At 40.7% G+C, this 19,102-nt stretch overlaps 1 protein-coding gene across 6 annotated transcripts in view; it reads right to left on the reverse strand.

Moving 5' to 3' along the window:
• Positions 1 to 19,102, reverse strand: part of LOC127412089 (calcium-activated potassium channel subunit alpha-1-like) — a 307,683-nt gene that overhangs the window by 203,415 nt on the left and 85,166 nt on the right. For all 6 annotated transcript variants that reach the window (XM_051648145.1, XM_051648144.1, XM_051648149.1 and 3 more), the window contains exon 2: positions 17,151 to 17,315. In XM_051648145.1, coding sequence (XP_051504105.1) covers positions 17,151 to 17,315 — 165 coding nt within the window. The remainder of the gene's footprint in view (positions 1 to 17,150; positions 17,316 to 19,102) is intronic.

The raw sequence follows: 19,102 nt of genomic DNA on the forward strand, positions 1-19,102 counted from the left end.
GATCCAGTCTAAGTGCTGTCTTTGAAAATAGAGAGAAATGCATTTCCCCATCTTGGCTCTGAATAACTGAGACAGTTCATTTTTATACCAAGCAATTTAAACAACTTAATTGGCATGTATTCTCATCCAGCTTAAATTGATGTAAAAAAGAACTAGGAAGAAAATAGCAGTGCTTGCAAGGCAGCAACAGAATAATGTTAACATTGCAGGTAAGCTTATTTTTTAGGCTTTGCTTCTATATAAAGGAAATGCTGCATCAGAGCCGCTTTGCTGTTGTCATGACATTCTGCACACCACTTGTTTTCTGTCAGCTGCATGCAAGAATCAACACATAACATGACACTGTCTTGCAGCGTAAAGGCGGAACTGTGATTAAATTGATGCAATATAAAAAAGCCCAATCAAAATTAATTATGCAAAAAAAAATTAAGAAAGACGCCAGAAGTCTGCATATTGTACAAAGTCGTTACCGCTGTTGGTTACATCAAAATGATCACAAAGGAAATTGAAATGTTCATGTACCCTGAAATCAACCCCATTCAGCCAGATTACTGACATGCCCCATCCCCCATCAGACATTTTTGCATCAATTCAAGTGTGATAATGCTTCCCACTATCACCGCTGCTCTAGAGCAACTTTCAAGACATGGGTTCTGGTCCTGTGGAATCCAGGAAGTAATCATGTTCAAATTAACAATGGTGAGCACGATTCGGAGTTTACATTTTCACTCTAAAATGTAATGTTTTCTCCACTGACAGTTAGGTTTAAGGTTGGGGTTTGGTAATAAAGAAAATGCATTCCTGTTGATTACATCATTTACAATAAAAAATATAACGTTCACCCATGCCCATGCATTCCACAACCCTTCCAGATTCAGCCACTGGGGGGGCATTTATTTGAATTTCGTAAGCTCAGACCAATTTCAGTAGCAAAACTTTTGACCAGCTGTTGTCGAATTCAAAGTGTGATCAGACTGGTTACATTTGAAATGGCGAAATGTATGTAAATCAATGGGATATTTTCAAACTTTATTCTTACATTTCTCCAGTATAAAGATTATAAATAACAATATCAGATAGCAGTGTTCAAATTGTGTCAGATCTCTTGGGGGGTCCCCTTACACTAATGCATTAATAACATTAATGCAGGGAATGATGACTGTATTGTGGTGAGAGTGAGAAGAGTTCAGGGCTGCAGAAAATGTGCTGCTGTTAGCCAAGAAAGCACAGGACTGTCTGCCACGTTTGAACAGAAAAATTACGTCAAATGCACATAGACTCCTTAAGAATCCCTATGGAAATCCCTACCAAAAAAAAACAACAAAGAAAAACACATTTAAATTAGTCATTTTGATATTTAAATGAGTTTTAAAATGGGAGTAAGATGTTAGGCTTAATCATAGACTATTTTTTTTTTTATTATTTAAATAGAGCTCATCATGGCTGAGATGCATTGAGTGTGGTAGAGCTATAAATAAGATGTAGCTCATTCAGGAAGACAGTCATATGTTTCAATACATTGCTCTCTCTGTTGTCACTACATTTATCAGCACGGCGTGCGTATTTTAAGATATTGAGGGAGGGCTCACTCGTCACAGGCACCGCAAAATAGATGGACAAAAATATTTCTCCACATAGCATCCATGAAATTGACATTGTCAATAATGGACATTGTCAATGTAATCAAATGAAGGAATAACAATACAATATAAAAATATGGCCTTACATGCATTAAAGAATAATGAGGACAGATTATGATGCTTTGTACAAATCATAATGAGATATGACCCATCTACAGGAAAATGTGCTTTATATGGCAGATAATTACAAGGCAAATTCTCAATGTCATGCTTGACATGAAATTGATGCTTTTGTCATTAATGTTGTTGTTGTTTTGACAGATTTCTTCCTGCAATGTCAGCTGCTGCTACATTGATAAGTTTACTGGCAGCACAAGATTAACTCCTAAATAGAAATACACTCCACAGGAACTCATAATTATGAATACAGACGCACTCTATCTCTGCCAGTCTCCTGCCATGGAGCCGTATGGGTGTGCAGGCTGATTTAAAGGCACTCAAAGTACAGCAATAGGGCCGGGGGATAGTGGTCAAGACCATGTTTGGTAAGTCTGGTGCAGGGATCAAGCTGACCAGCCACATAGAAGCATAGAGGTTATTAGGTGGCTGCTGACCAACACAGCACATTCCTCTACCTCTCCCTCCCATGCCACATAAAGGTGAAAATCTGATGCCCAGCACAGGTGTCACAAATACCCAGACCTGTTCCCAGAGTTCCCAGTGGGGGGCTGGAGGCACGAAGAGAGCGAAGGGCACATGGCCTGTCTGCACCTGTTAGACCCTGTTGAACACACTACCAGACAATAAGGCAATTGAGGGCTGTCTTTCATAAATCAACCAAAAAATTTCGACTGAAGGGAAGAGAGTTGGGCTGTCAACAGGGCTGAGAAACTAAATTCAAATTTTTCAATTACTATTTTAAAGACATGAATTCAGGTAGAGGAAGAAATCTACAAGACATCTGATTTTTAAATCAACATTGTCTCTTACATCCACAAGATGGAGCAACAAATCAATATAAACGAATCAGCACCATGTTATAGCTATTGTTCATTGCAAAGAAGATACCTGGCTGTTAACAAAAGTGTGTAAAATGATAAAGTCGAAAAATCAAGCCGTTTCGTATTCTCAAATCTTAAGTAAAAAATGAAATGACAAAAGAAACGCTTCAATAGACGATTTTATGCTAACTAGTGTTGTAAAGTAGCCTATAAAGGTGCCATTTTACTACCACTGACTCATATGGTGTGTACGAACCTAATGTTAATGCAGCAAGATGCTCATATGAGCAAGCCAAGGCAAAGTCAAGACATAACAGCAAATACCTACACCTAAGGGTCTTTTCACTCCGAATATGTCTATTTTCTATATAAGCATGTGCTAGACTGACATATTTGACTGGTGCACCGTGTTTCACTGTTTCTTTAGAATCTTGTGCAGGAGCTATGGATTTTTTAGATGCTGTGTCAATTTAAAAGGAAATTCAGCCTTTAAAGCAAGGTGTAGAAAATCCCTTTGTTCCAGGGAATGAGGAAGTGGGAGATGGTGTACTCCATTCAAAGTACTCCATTCTTTATTATACAAAATATTCTCTTTTCAGCAGAACACTCTGTAATCACACACACACACACATCTTCAAGCTCAGCTCTCTCTCTCCCCTACGGTGGTCTGGACTGCCCTTATATGCTTCTCCAGCTCTCACTGCAGCACAAAACAGCTGTTAGAGATAATTTCCCACAGGTGTCAATCCGTACCACCTTCCTCTCCTCACTCTCCACAGAACATTGCTCGACCATGCCCCCATCTCTACATACCCCCATCTGCGCCCCCGGCCTGTGGACCACCTCAACCTTAAAAAGCTGGAGAGCCAGATACCAATGGGTGATCCGCGCGTTGGCATCATTCATGCGATGGAGCCACTGGAGCGTGAAAGCACGCCTGAACAGATATTACCAGAGGGTGAGGACCGCCCACTTGATGGGCAGACACTCCTTCTCTATCGTGCTGTACCTTGTCTCCCTCAGCGAGAGCTTTTGACTAATGTACAGCACAGGGCGCTCCTCCCCCTCCACCATCTGGGACATGATGGGACATTTCACCCGCATGAACGCCTGCTGACACAGCTCCGCTGCCAATCATTACTGTAAATAATGATGTTGTCCAGATAGGCAGTGGAGTAAGCAGTGTGCGGTCTGAGGATTCTGTCCATGAGATGCTGAAACGTAGCTGGGACCCTGAACAAACCAAACGGATCACGAATTGGTGTAATCCGAACGGTGTGGAAAACGCTGTTTTTTTTCACGGGACATGGGAGTTAGAGGGATCTGCCAATATCCCTTCGTTAAATCCAGTGTCGAATAAAATCGAGCCGCGCCTAACCGAGCGAGCAGTCAATCAATCCGAGGCATCAGGTACGCATCAAATTTAGACACCACATTGATTTTTCTATAATCCATACAGAACCTGAGAAGTAAGGTATGTACCCCCCTTAATACTCACAGGTATCCGGTACGTTCCAGCTTGATCGGGGGCAGCCTGTGGCACATCGGGGATTTGGACCAACGTCTCCACCTCCATCGTGGGGCATCAGTCCTGGAAGTGCCCAGGTTCCCCACAGCTCCAGCAGATCATCCCAGACTTCATGGCCACACCCGTGGCAGTGGATTCACCAGCCTGGGGGGGGGGGTTGAGCGGAGAGAGATGGGGAACTGGCGGGTTGAATGGTCCCTGGGACTGGGGAACCAGTTTTGAGGACATAATTCCCCGTTTCCGGGGAATAGGAACAGGACAGGGAAAGAGGAGGGGGAGGAAGGAAAGGGAGAAAGAGACAGAAGAGAGAGAACAGGATTCGCTAGCTCCCGGATATGCCACCAAGTGGTCCTCTGCCAGCTGGACTGCGATGCCGGATGGTGGCACTGGACCCACTCTGCTGTTCCCTTTGGAAGACGGTCGACGAACTGCTCCAGCACCACCAGGTTAACGACTCCATCTGCGTCGTGGTCCTCTGCCAGCAACCACCTCTGACAGGCGTCACGGAGCTGTTGTGCGAAGGCGAACGGGCATCCAAACTCCCCAAATGTCAGCGCCCGGAAGCACTGATGGTGCTGTTCTGGGTTATGGCTGACCTGTTGCAGGATGGCTCGTTTTAGGTTCGAGTACTCCAGCAGACTTGCGACAGGTAGCTGTTGTGCGGCAAGCTGAGCCTCCTCCGACAACAGCGGCAATAGACGGACCGCCCACTGCGCTCGGGACCACCCCGACCCTTCCGCGGCACACTCAAAGAGTTCTATGAAGGCTTCGGGGTCGTCCTGTGGCCCCATTTTTGCCAGCGTGATCAGGGGAACAGTGGGCTTGGTCGGGTCACTACTGAAGTACCCCCCTGTGGCAGTAAGCTCCGGATCACCTGTCGGTCCTCTGCCTGGGCTTGCATCAGGGCCTGAAACTGTTGCTCTTGTTCCACCCGCAGATTCAGGAGGGCCTGATGCTCTCCACAGAACATCGCTTGACCACGCCACCATTTCCACACAAGGCTCGAGACACCCACATTCACTTTTATTCACTGCACTGTGTCTGTTTTTGCCCAAGAATTCGATCGGTCTGAACCCGTAAGTCATTGTCAGTGCTTGGCACACATCTCTCTTTCCCCTCCTTTCAGGGAACCAGGGTTAAGCCCCACTCACACCGTCGGTAGCATTGTCACTTGGTGTAACTAGACTCTGCAATCTATGTCACTGGTGGGCGTTCCTACTGCTGCCACCACTCTAACATTGTTGGTGAACAGCACATCTGGCCATAGTAGCATTTGAAAATGCTGATTACAGATGATATTGCCGATAAAACTAAGATAGTATTCTAATTTGACAAGGAATTCTCTTGCCTCTTAAAAGTTCTCTTAAAAATTAACATTCTCCAGTGGAGAGCATTTTATATAATCTGCAGCAGTGCTTAATGCACCATATCATTAACCAAGACAAACGTTGGGGGCCTGGGTAGCTCAGCGAATATTAATGCTGACTACCACCCCTGGAGTCAGGAGTTCGAATCCAGGGTGTGCTGAGTGACTCCAGCCAGGTCCCCTAAGCAACCAGATTGGCCCGGTTGCTAGGGAGGGTTCCTTGTGGTCACGATTAGTAGTTCCCACTCTCAATGGGGCGCGTGGTAAGTTGTGCCTGGATCGCAGAGAGTAGCATGAGTCTCCACGGTGTCATGCACAATGAGCCACGTGATAAGATGTGCGGTTTGACGGTCTCAGAAGCGGAGGCAACTGAGACTTGTCCTCCAACACCCAGATTGAGGTGAGTAACCATGCCACCATGAGGACCTACTAAGTAGTGGGAAATATGAATCAAACCCACTCAGAATGCCAACATGGTTTTCCACGCATCAATTTATTAGCTCATATCCATGTTTGTGGTAACAGAAAAATTATATCGAAAAGTGAAATTGCCCACAAAAACATAACTTCTCCTCCTTCTTGCCTGATTTGTCTGTGTATCTTCACTCACAGCAGATGGGTGACATGAGCTCCACTGTTTTCACTCTCATTGGTAGTCGCTCACGAATGTTGCTTGTAATTTGCATATAGTTTAGATTTTCTCAGCTTGTCTTGTTGCACACCACGGCGATCTGTGTTGCCGGAAGTCTCTGTTCTGTCATTGAAAATGAATGGGATAGTGTCGCTATGCTGTGTGATGCCGCTGGCGGTGTGAACGGGGTTTTACCATCACAAGTTGGTCACTTAAACGCTGCGTCAGCCACTGATGCTCTGGGAAATGTGTACCATCGCGCCATGCTACTGATTCACATGCACAAGTCAACGTATACTAGCCATTAGGGTAGTTGAAAAGGCATTGACATAGTCTCTCCTTTATAGGAAGAAAATGAGAGAAACTCAATAACCATGTATGGTTAGAAAATATAACAATGACTAGCCATATGGGGTAGTGAAACACCATACAGGGATTCTCATCCACACTGCAGTGGGGAAAAGAATTCAGAATGGTAATTGACTGACAGAATAAAGTAATGCCACTAGCCATTAGGGTAGTAGAACATTAAAAACATAGCTCTTTATACTTAGAAGAGTCAAGGAATGGCATGGTCATGAGACCGACAGCCAGAACACAATGACACTAGCCATCAGGGCAGTGAACATTAAGAAATCAACTCCAAGGACACCCTTTGCCCAAGCCAAGGTGGAGGCCATGCTCCTGGTAGAGTGTGCCTTAAAACCCATGGGATACTGCAAGCCTTGTGAATTATAATCAAGTGCAATGGCATCGATAACCCAGTGAGAATGTCTTCGCCTGGAGATGGGCAAACCTTTTGAACATCCTCCAAAGCAAACAAACAGCTGATCTGTCAGCCTCAATTAACTTGTGCGGTCAATGAACATGCGTACCACCCTCACGGGGCAGAGCATATGCAGTGTCTGTGCCTCGTCCGATTCAAACGGCGAAGGAGAGAAAACGTGTAATGTTATCATCAGAACTCTGAAGGGAATGGCCAGAACCTTGGGAGCATTACCCTCCCTAGGCTTGAGAACAGCTTTTGACAAGCCAGGTTCAAATTCTAAGCAAGAATCATGGACCGACAGGGCCCTAAAGATCCCCAACATGATTAACTGAAGTCAAAGCGAGTAACAGCGCAGTCTTCAGAGAGAGTATGCGCAAGCTTACTGCATCGAGTGGCTTGAACGGAGGACCCGTAAGCACATTCAATACAAGCACCAAGTCCCAGGACAGTACCGGGACAGTAGTAGGCTAAGAGGGACTATTTTAAGGCTAATATTGCTGACTTTTTGTATAGTCATGCACAGCAGTTGAAAAAATGGATAGATATGCTTTGTTGTCATTTGTGGGAAAACACTTATAATGCTTAAACACAGCTGAATTCTCTAAGTGGATTTGTAGACATGCAATTTTTTATAAAGTATACTTAGACTTGTTTGGGTCGTAAATTGCTTAATCAATGGTTTAATGACTTACTCAAAACACTTAAAAGACATGCATTTGTTGCCACTTACTGGTTAAAATGTGTGATTTACAAAAATTATTACAGAATGGATCAGTGAAAGAATCTGAACTAATCTGACTTTTTCGAGTCACAAGTTAATGATAGACAGAGAAACATCATCTGGAGATTTCACTCCACAAAATAAATGTGGCCTAGCCAAGCGCAACAGTCTTTTTATAAAATGCAGGTGTTTTCCAAATAGCTAGCGTGGCTAGTCACTGCAAGACATAAACGGCATGTCGCGATAAATGATGAGGCGCTCTCAAGTTGATCCAGCACTGAAGAGGCCTCATATGTAACATGCCCAATGGGGTGAAGGCAGTCACAGCGGCCATCAACCCCAAGGCCCACTGAAACTGTTTCAGCAGCAAGGCTCTCCCTGGTCAAGCAATGGAGAATAGAATGAGTACATTTGTCCGTCAGACGTGCCAACATGCTCACCGAGTTGAGTTTCATTCCCAAGAAGGAAACTCACTGACTGGGCACCAACAGACTCTTCACCCAATTGAATTGAGGCCCAAATGCTCCAAATGTGCAAGCAACAGGTCCATGTGCTTGCACTCTTGCACCTCTGAATGCGCTAATACCAACCAGTCATTGAAGTAATTCAAAACACGGCACTCAGCCTCAGTGGAGCGAGCATGGCATCAAAACATTTCGTGAATGTGCAGGGAGCTAGGGAAAAGCCAAAGGGCAGGACTTTGAACTGGTATGCAGTCCTCTCGAATGTGAATGAAAGTATGCGTCTTTCAGGTCGACTGACACAAATCAGTCTAGAGGATGGATAGGAGACAATATCTGTCTCTGAGTAACCATCTTGAATGGAGACGCGAGTGTCCGGTTCAAGTGTCTCAAGTCAAGAATGGGCCGCAGCCCACTGTCCTTCCTAGCGATCAGAAAATAACAGCTGTAGAAGCCTTTCTTTGCATTGCATCTTTGGCGAGGAAACTTCATACTGCCGAGCATTAAACCGGTGCATCCTGCACTGTCACGGTGGTGGACAGAACGGTGTTGAAGCAAGGTGGCCGCCTCACGAACTGAAGCATGTAGCCACGTTTGACCGTGCGCAGTACCCAAGTGGAGATACCCGGAAGACCATTCATCTGCGTAACGGGCCAGAGGGTCTGAACGCCACGCAATCTTTGGGGAGCGGTTGTGCAGTACAACTGAGTTTACATTGGGAATTGGAAATGAGCTCATTTTTTTGCTTATATTTGAGCTATGAACATCCCCAACAAGGTCTGAAATTTTTATTGGAATGTGATAAACATTTGGCAAGGAGCAAACAACAGCACAAACAGGAATATTGTTGTGAACATCTTCTCAATCCTGGCAATCAGCAGTGGGGAGAGCTAGGGAAAATTGCGTGCGACAAGCCGCATGGACAACTTTGATGACTCTTTTGGATACTTTTTTAAGCTTTAAAGGGAGTAACCAACGACTGTCATTATACTGGAAAGGGACATTCTTTAAAATTCATCCTTTTGTGTTCTGCTGAGGAAAGAAATTCATACAAGCGTGAAACAACATGAGGGTGAGTAAATGATGACATTTTCTTTTTTTTTTTTCTTTTGTGAACTAGTCCTTTAAATTCATGAAGGCAGGAAGTAAAATTCAGCAGATCTCTAGATCATTAAAGGTAAACACATCTGTCAGTTGTGTCATCCAGGCCTATATCCGGTCTGCAGCTTCATCTAACCTCTAAAATGCCTGAAATCTGCAGTACTTGAATGCCAAGCAGCAGCTGGCTTTTGAGTCACGCTTCCTGTGGGTGGAGACTCTTGACAGTTTTTCTGAGGCTAATGTTCTCATCTCCTCCTGAGCCCTCTGGTGTCAGAATGAGCAGGAACATTTCAGAAAACGTTAGACCCTGCATAATCCCTGCATCTCAGGACAGCTAATAAAGCTGTCTGTGAGAAGAGAAAGAGGTATCAAACCAATAAGAAAAGACATAAAATTACTCATCAGGGAACTGTTGCTAAGCTTCAATTAGCGATATCCCGTCTTCCACCATTCTAAGACAGAAAGCTGGTTTCAGATCAGCAGTTAGAATTAAAAGCCAAGTCTTTGTTATTCCAGTTCCCACCACCCCCACGCATGCAGAGCAGAGATATCAACATTTACAAACTGAGCCAGCAGCAAGTAATGCTTTATGACAAAACCAAATCTTGTTTAGGTGTCTTATGATGTTTTAGTGTGATGGATGAGATGAAGCATATATATGACCTGCTGCCATCAGCCATCTGGGAGTCCAGAGTTTATACCTTATGGCCACAAAGAACAACTAGACAAATACAAAAGACAGTGTGCTTTCTTAGCCTATGGGGACATTCATCAGAAACAGGGTATTCATGCCTGCCAGCAGCACAAAGATTATTACAAAGTGTAACTGACTGATAGAAGAGCCATGGTGTCCATAATAAAAAGGATAAATGATGCATGACACATGACACATGCTGCTACTACGAAGTTGAAATGTTGTATAAACCATAACACCACAAAGGCTTTGTCTGGTGTCCATCACTTACATAAAATGGTAAGTATCAAAAATGGATGAATGATACTCATAACTAAAATTCAGCAGCACCTGAAGAAACACAGATAAACTCTGATTTTGATAGATTATTATTCCCTTCAGGAATCATCTGACATTTTAGCACCCTCAAAGTCATCAAGCAATACTAACGAACAATTCAAGGGCATTTGCTTCATGCTTCATTTCCACAATGTCACGCTGCATTGTACATTATCTATCTGCCCAGACAGGTGCTTGTCACCCTTGTCTTTCTTGTCCTTTACTCCGTGACCAGAGCGCTCGAGGAAGGAGAGAGGAGGAAGATAATCTTCTCATTTTTGCCGAGTACCTAAACAGCCTACCAGTTCTGCGCATCAGAAAGATAGAGCCAAGGTAAACTGCTGTTGCTATGGTTACCAGCCGGGCTCGCCGTCCATGGTGGCTCATTGCAATTTTAAGCTGCAAAAAGAACCCCGATAGAGGGCATGAGTCCATACATCCGCCTACACAGACACACAAACTCAACATATGCACACGTTTTACATACACACACAAAAAGCTCATACAACATATGGGCTCTAAAGCACAGCTGCATATAAACACAGACACCCACACATACTCACTCACTTACTCCTCTACACTCACACACTCTCACAATCCCACAATGCAACATATATGCCATGCAGAACTGCACTGTGCATTTTACTTTTGTAATTGGTAGTGCTTGTGAAGTAGTGCAGATAACAGGAGTCGAACCGTTGGACTGAGCAGGAATACTACTCGACTCTTATTTCCCCACACAGAGACATCACTAACCAAAAGAAGTACAAAAAAGTACGGGAAGAGTGTTCCCTGACTGCTACTGGGTCCTTGAATAAAACTGAGTTTAAATGTATTTGGCTAAGGTGGCCAAATACATTTAAACTCAGTTTTTCACAATTCCTGACATATAATCGTAAAAAAAAAAAACATTCCCTGTCTTAGGTCAGTTAGGATCACTACTTTATTTTAAGAATGTGAAATGTCAGAATAGCAATAGAGAGAATGATTTATTTCAGCTTTTATTTCTTTCATCACATTCCCAGTGGGTCAGAAGTTTACATACTTCTGACCCAATGGAACTGTGATATAGTCAATTAAAAGAGAAACAATCTGTCTTTAGATGTCCTAAATGACTTACTATAGTTTGACTATAGTTTGCTAACATGAAATCTGTGGAGAGGTTAAAAAATTAGTTTTAATGACTTCAAACTAAGTGTATGTAAACATCTGACTTTAACTGTATTATAATACAGTCTTTGATTTAAACATCAGCAGCAATTCAGTAATGCCATTACAGCTGTGTGAGTTTGATATATTTTCATGAAAAAGTTCAAACTGTCAATTTCAGTGAGTCGATGTAACTGACTCACTGAAAACTCATTCATTTTGAATGGTTCTGAATAATTTATTTGCATTATTACTCAAAAAATGTTTACTGTTGTTCTGTGTGGCATTTTTCATGAGGTAAAATGTTTTGATAAAAATACACCTAGTTAAATATTGCTGTTCATTACAGTGGCAAGAAAAAGTATGAAATTACCTGCATTTATGTATAAAATTGTCTTAAATTCAGGTTTGATCTTCATCCAAGTTACAATAATAAACAAACACAATCTGTTTTTAACTAATAACACACAAATTGCTGTATTGATCATGCACATATTGAATACATCATTCAAATATTCACAGTGTAGGTTGGAAAAAGTATGTGAACCCCTAGGCTAATGATGTCAACATAAACTAATTAGAGTCAGGAGTTGGCAAACCTGGCAACCAATTAATGAAAAGAGATTGGAGGTGTGGGTTAGAGCTACTCTGACTTATAAAAAGCACTCAAACATTTTGAGTTTGCTATTCACAAGAAGCATCTGCTGACGTGGACCATGCCTTGTAAAAAAGAGATCTCAGAAGACCTACGATAAAGAATTGTAGATGTGCAAGAGGCTGGAAAGAGTTATAAAGTTATCTCGAAGAGCTTAGATATTAATCTGTTCACAGATAGACAAACTGTCTATAAGTGGAGATGATTTAGTACTGTGGCTACTCTCCTAGAAGTGGCCATCCAGCAAGGATGACTCAAAGGGAACATTTTAAAAAATTCACCTTTTGGAGTGGCCCAGTCAGAGCCCAGACCTTAACCCAATAGTGATGCTGTGGAATGACATCAGGAGAGCTGTTCACACCAAACATCCAAAGAATATGGCTGAGCTGAAGCAGTTCTGAAAGGAAGAATGGTCCAAAATTCCTTTGAATGTTGCGTAGGTCTAATCCGCAGCTACCAGGAAAGCTTGGTTGAGGTTACTGCTGCCAAAGGGTGGATCGACCAGTTATTAAATCCAAGTGTTCGCTTACTTTTTCCACAGCACTGTGAATATTTAATGGGTTGCGTTCAATTAAGATATGAAAGATTATAATTGTTTGTGTGTTGTTAGCATAAGCACATTTTGTTTGTCTTTACTTGTGACTTTGATGAAGATAATATCAAATTTGATGACCAATTAATGCAGAAAACCAGCTAATTCCAAAGGGTTCACATACTGTTTCTTGCCACTTTATAAATGATAAAATGATTAAATATCATTCTTCCAAACCATACCTTGATTGCTATATTTGTACTGTATTTAACTTCTTGCATTAAACATATTTAGTCTAATGGCTATCATGGATGTTTGGTCGAAATGATAGTTCCTCTAATTAACAATTTTCCCTTTTAAGCCATTCAAAGCAAAGACTCAAATGTTAAGATATATATAGAACATTGACAAAAGCCTGAAAAATATTTTGATTATTATAAAATAATTATTTACTCTTACTAGTCACAGTCTCACTAGTGCAGTGGTTCTCAATAATTTTTTGTTACACCCCTATTTAAAAAAAAAAAAAAAAACTTTTGAACATCCCACCCCATGATCTGATAGAAAATTATTGTTTAAAAAAAAAAAAAAAATAAAATAAACTAAATGCTTTTAAAAATAAACTGCATTTTTTTTTCAACTTCGTGTCACTACGAAAGTTTTATAAAAAAAAACAAAAAAAAAAAAACAGTTCTTTACAGTTCTGCTGAATAATGAAAATTTTAATTAAAAAAAAAATCATCTGAATTAACTTTTTGTCACTAGGCAAAAAGTATACTTTCTGTTACATAAATAAATATAACATTTTAGTTATGCCTATATGCTTTTAAAACATCCAAAAATACAATAAATAAAAAGTGATACTGCTGCAGGAACAATGCTAATATATTTTAATATAACTTTTATCATATGTGAAACACAAGAATGAGGTATGAGAGGATTGCGATTGTGACTGTGACTGTCAAGCTCCAAAAGCACCACAAAAGTCGTCCATATCATTTGTGCGCAATATTTCAATTCTTCTGAAGATCTGGCATAAAACCTGTGCCAAGTCAAAATATGCAGATCATGGATGCTGAAAGAAGAAGATGATTTCAATTCTTCTGAAGCTGTACAATAGTATTGTGTAAAACATACTTTGAGAATACTTTGAGAACCACTGCACTAGTGTGAGAAAGAGAGAGAGAGATGGGAGAGAGAGGCTGATGAAAGCATTGCTCATTTGCAGCAGTTGATGATATTCTCATGGGATATGTGCAGCTCCGGCATAACGAGGGCTTTGCCTCATGCTAAAGATACTCCATATCAAAAAGAAGCCAATTGAAACTGTCACTTTTGCCTCTGTTTAAAACACTGTTGTTCAATAACACATCCTTTGGCTATACATTGCTTGAACAGAAATAAGTGCAGATGAACAGGGATGGAAATCAAATGAAATATAATGATTTTTATTTCCCCTTAACGATTCCATCATCATTTAAAACATTTGAATAATCAGTCCAAACTTCCCTGAACAAAAATATAGAATGAACACAGTCCTTAATTGGTAACAAATTTGAATGTTTCTCATTTTTTATTTATTAATATGATTGAATAGCATTTACTTAAACAAAACTCATGAGTTTGTGCTTGGACACTGTTGATTCAGGCTACGTCCACATTAATTTGTTTTTGATTGAAAGTGCATTCAATTTGCTATGTTTACACCTCTCATCCACACAGAAACTGCATTTTTCTCCACTGAAAATTTTGACTTTGAGAACGCTCTCCATAACCACATACCTTGGAAAACGAGGACGTTAGGAAATTGAAAACTGAAAATGAGTATTTTAGTGTTCAATCCGCATTGATGTTAAGAACTGTTAACTGTTAACGAAACGGACCATCATGAAAATCATTTGGTTCCAGTATTTAAAAAAAATTAAAAAAATCTGCCAACCCCAATCGGTAAGAAAGAAAGAAAATAAGATATAAGACATGTGGATGCTTGCAATGGATGCATGGAGAGTCTTGGCCCATGAAGAATTGTGATTTATGGGTTTGATAAAGCACTCTTGCTGGACCTGCAGTTGGTGGGATAATGCTTACGGCACAGTCAGAGCCATGGCACAATACTCCCACTCACACAACTGCATTATGCTCCAGCTAGAGCCTGAAAGATGGGCCAGACCGTAAATGAAATCGCATTCACTTAAAGGAAAGGCCAGGAGAAGGCTACAGGAGGAGGGAAGGAAAACAGCTGTACACCGCAAACATGAACACACATGTATATTCATACGTACAAACATTCCAGGCATTGTATGAGTCACAATGCGCAGAGTTCAGGGCAGCAGATTAAATATACATTACATACAGTACATCCCTAAAATAACTTGCAATGCACTTTGCTGACAGTTCAACAGGATTAATAATGATGTCAAATCAAAGACAGCTCAAACAGGGAATCCTGCTTCAAATTTGCACGACTGGTTGAGCCAGAAGTTGTTCATACGTGCCACAGCGCCAGTGTTTGTGCTCCTTGGTAAGCCAACCTATAAATGGCTCAATTTAAAATTTCTGCATGTTAAACTAAGATAGAATAAAGTACTGTAACATTGGAAAAAAATAACACACTACACTTTTAAACAGAAAAAAAGTGCAGGTATATTGTAGATATGAATGCCAGGATAAAGAGAGCTCAGTTTAAGTGTAGCACTGGTGGTACCACACTGTATGTCTAAAATGTATTCACATTTTGCAGTCCAATTTTTCAAAGTCAGACTAACAAACATAATGCGATTGTAGCTTGACTTCATTTAGCATGTACTGTATACACGTTAAAAGGACCACAGTTGGCCTCGGCACTGTGCACATAACCTGAAAGACAGATGTGACACATGACATGCATTACCAGCATTTCCTAAGCTGACGTCTTTACTTCAAATATTCAATTATACATTGTGTTGTATTTGCTTTCATTGTATGAAAAAAAGATGCAATGAAACAAATGGTAAGTGATGCTAACATTTCCTGCAAGACCTCCTTTTCTGTTCCACAAAAGAAAGAAAGTCATACAGGTTTGCAGCAACATGAGGGTGAGTAAATGATGAAAGAATTTTCAATTTGGGTGAATATCCCTTTCAGCATCAGTCTAGAAGTGAACTCATCCAAGAACTCAAGCAAGACTAATGGTTTCCATGATACACCAAAAGGAAATCTGAGTACATCCAAACACAAAAAACAAAAATAAAAAAGTTGTTTTGACAGAAGCCAATTGCTTACAAGGAAAAAAGGGTATAATATTCAGTTCATTAATATAAATGCCGTCAAAATAAATTATGCATTTCATTTTTATCTAATTTTGCTTTTGAGCAAACACATTACAGGATGTGGCTCTACCTGCTGGAACAGAACTGAACTGAAGATTTTAACTGACCATGAAAGCTGAGCAGATATTCAGCCAGTTAAACGCAACTCTCACATCAGTAATCAATCACATGTCCAAACAACAGTGTCCAGACTATGTTGTAGCTGTACTGATTTCACCATTGTGAATTACAGATCAGTCATGCACTGCGTCAGAAACAGTAGACTAGACTGGTCTACAGAGGCCCCTGTTTCTCACTCTGGACAAGTACAGAGGTCACCATACCTGAAAGATGAGATGCAGAGCTGGGAGACCAATATTCAAGTCACAATAAATTAAAGTCATAACAATATTTGAATATGAGATTTAGCTTTCAGATTCGCAGATGCACCAGTGTGGAAAACCACAAAGCAAACCAGACTTTGTCCATAATTTGCTGAAGGTCATAAAATTAGGACTGCTCTCATTTGCATAATGATCCCAAAGTAAATTATCTTCATTATGTGCTAAATTGACTCAATTGTTCATAGTTAATTGACCTGTCCCTGTCGAGCACTGTGGCACTAACAGCTGTGGCGATGAACAAATATTTTAACAGATTACAATGCCAACTAACCATAACAGCACAAACAATATATTTTCTTCAGTAAAAACGAGTAAAGACAATGATCATTTGTTCAGAATTTGAGTGTGGAGGGATGCCAGGAGGTGAGTCCCAAACTGCACACTTCAGCACTATTCTACATAATTTTGTAGCGTAAGCAGTGCGAGTAGTATGTTAACAGTGAAAATGCAACAAAAAGAAGTTTACTATGAGTACTCGGATGATGTGCTTCTTCAACTGTCAAAAAGGAGTGTGGAATGTTGGACACTTCATGCACAGTGCTTGCAGCTAGCCGTACGTAGCAGAAGGGGTGGAGTTACCTGGCTGCGTTGCTAGTCTGACAAAAAAAATAAATTTAATAATGGAGAATGTAGCAACTAGCGAAACTTCAGTAAAGACAGCACCTTACAAATGTAAAATTATTGCTTTACCATCACCCCAAGTGTGTGAATATGTACTTGTTCGACATACAACGTGCTAAAGCTAGCGGCAACACATTGCATGCTTCTGAAACTTCACTTCCGTGTAGTAAAAAATCATTAAGAGTTTCATTTATGACAGTTCTACAATTTGAAAATGCATACACTACATGGCTGAATGGTTTAGTGTATAGTGTGTCATTTGGGACACAGCTACGGGCAGCTGGTGGGGTAGAAGTAGCTTTTTGAGATGTTATATTGAATGGGACTCTCACCAGAACTCTGCCGGTAATGGTCTGTGCTGAGATCATGACCCCCGCCCAGTCTTTGACAGAGGTCATCCAGCCCACCTCACTGGCTGGGGCTTCGTCTTTATCACCCAAAATCTTTGGTGCTCCATCAGCCTGACTGTTCATAGGGTTATTCACCTTCTGTGCCTCCTAGAAAACACATACAGCAAAGTAAGTGACACAATAAGAACAGGGTAGTTTTGTCAATTAATATCCAACATCAATTATCCATGCTTGTTACACTGCACTCTGGAATACTCGATTCTGATTGGTCACTCACACCATCTAGCAGTCTGATATTTCTGTATAACAACCACACATCTGAAGATAAAGTGATATCAGACCGGTCATCCGGGTATTGCGCGTCATCTTTCCTACTTCTTATATCACTCTGCGATCTCTACAATTAAGCTTATAAAATAAATTCAACTCAAACCAATGTTTCATGTAATTTTATTTGTTTACTTGGCAGGGTAGTCTTGTAATAAGAGGGATAATGAGCAGTCAGACGGTAATTTTCGCAAAATAAACACCGACAGAACTTCGACACAAACCAGAATTCAGCTGTATCTAGACACTCCAAGATTTCTTTTTTTTTTCTTTTTTTTTTCTTTTTTTTTCTCACATAATAAACATAATTTTAATCCAAATAAATATTTCACATCTATTTATTAATTCAGTAGGTAGCAGTGTAATAAGCGGGAACACATACAGTCTTATTTTGTAATAATGACTGGCTGACTGTACAGTCCTGAATAATTGTACTATTTTCAAATAACCATATCAAATACAGTCATGAAAGAATCATCATATAGATCATAGTAGAGTAGACACTATTTTACGTGAATGAAAACAAGGCTGTGAGGGATAGACTTACAGTATGATCAATGGCATGCACTATGTAAAAGGTCACAGCTTGTGTTTCCTGGAGTATTTTTTGGAAAGATATATTTCCATCAGCTTAATGAACAACACATATTTAAATAAAAATGCAACCCATTGAACAGACTGTTAGTCTATCCTTCACAGCCTTGTGTTCATTTCTATCAAAAAGTAAACATGACGCTAATGTGAATAAGGTTCATAAAACTGAAACAGGCAGCATACATAATATTTTAAATGTGTTTTTGTTATCTGTATTCATTTGAGTAGTTATGAGCAGGCCCAGATAGAATCTGCAGACTTATATATATATATATATATATATATATACACATTTTCTACGTTGATTTTGGAGAAAGAATTCTGAGGAATGGATTTAAATATGGTACTGTAAAATGTGTTAAACTAACCTGAAAGGGGCAGGGAATGTGTTTAAGTTGTAAACGACAGGTATTTGAATTCTGCAGAATGCTGCGGTTACAGATTCCATGTGGGTCTGTCTGGTATGGAGCTATGTATTGATTATTATACACTTTAGAAAAGGTAAAGCAGAAATGAATCCACTGTGGATTCAAAACTTTGGAATCTTATGTCAGTATGTTGGAAACAATGTTCATAACGCTATTTTTGCCTGTTTCTCAGCAGGCTTGACTCATGCTATAGTTTGACAAGCAAAAACTACATCACGTCAGACATCAAACTGCTGTCAGAATTCTGACAGTTGGGAGAGGCCCGAGAGAAAGTAGTGAAGAGATGTGGTTTCTGAGACCCAGTAAAAAGAGCATCTCTCAGACTGCCTGACACACACAATGGCGGTGTGTAGGCCGCGGCAGGGACAGCTATGATTAACAGGCTCAGGGAGTCGCCGTGGGATTCTGGGGTTACATCCGCAGGGCTACGCAACACTTCACAGTCGGGTGGGCGGATGAAAATACAGCCATCATGCGCTCAGCGGTGTAGCCTGATTCTTTAGAAATAGCTCTGGAGGAATTGCACATAATTGACTGTGGTGTAGGCAGAGAACTAATGCACTTGTGCTATGATGCATGAATAAC

The sequence above is a fragment of the Myxocyprinus asiaticus genome, chromosome 21 (genome assembly GCF_019703515.2).
Source record: "Myxocyprinus asiaticus isolate MX2 ecotype Aquarium Trade chromosome 21, UBuf_Myxa_2, whole genome shotgun sequence".
Classification (NCBI taxonomy): domain Eukaryota; kingdom Metazoa; phylum Chordata; class Actinopteri; order Cypriniformes; family Catostomidae; genus Myxocyprinus; species Myxocyprinus asiaticus.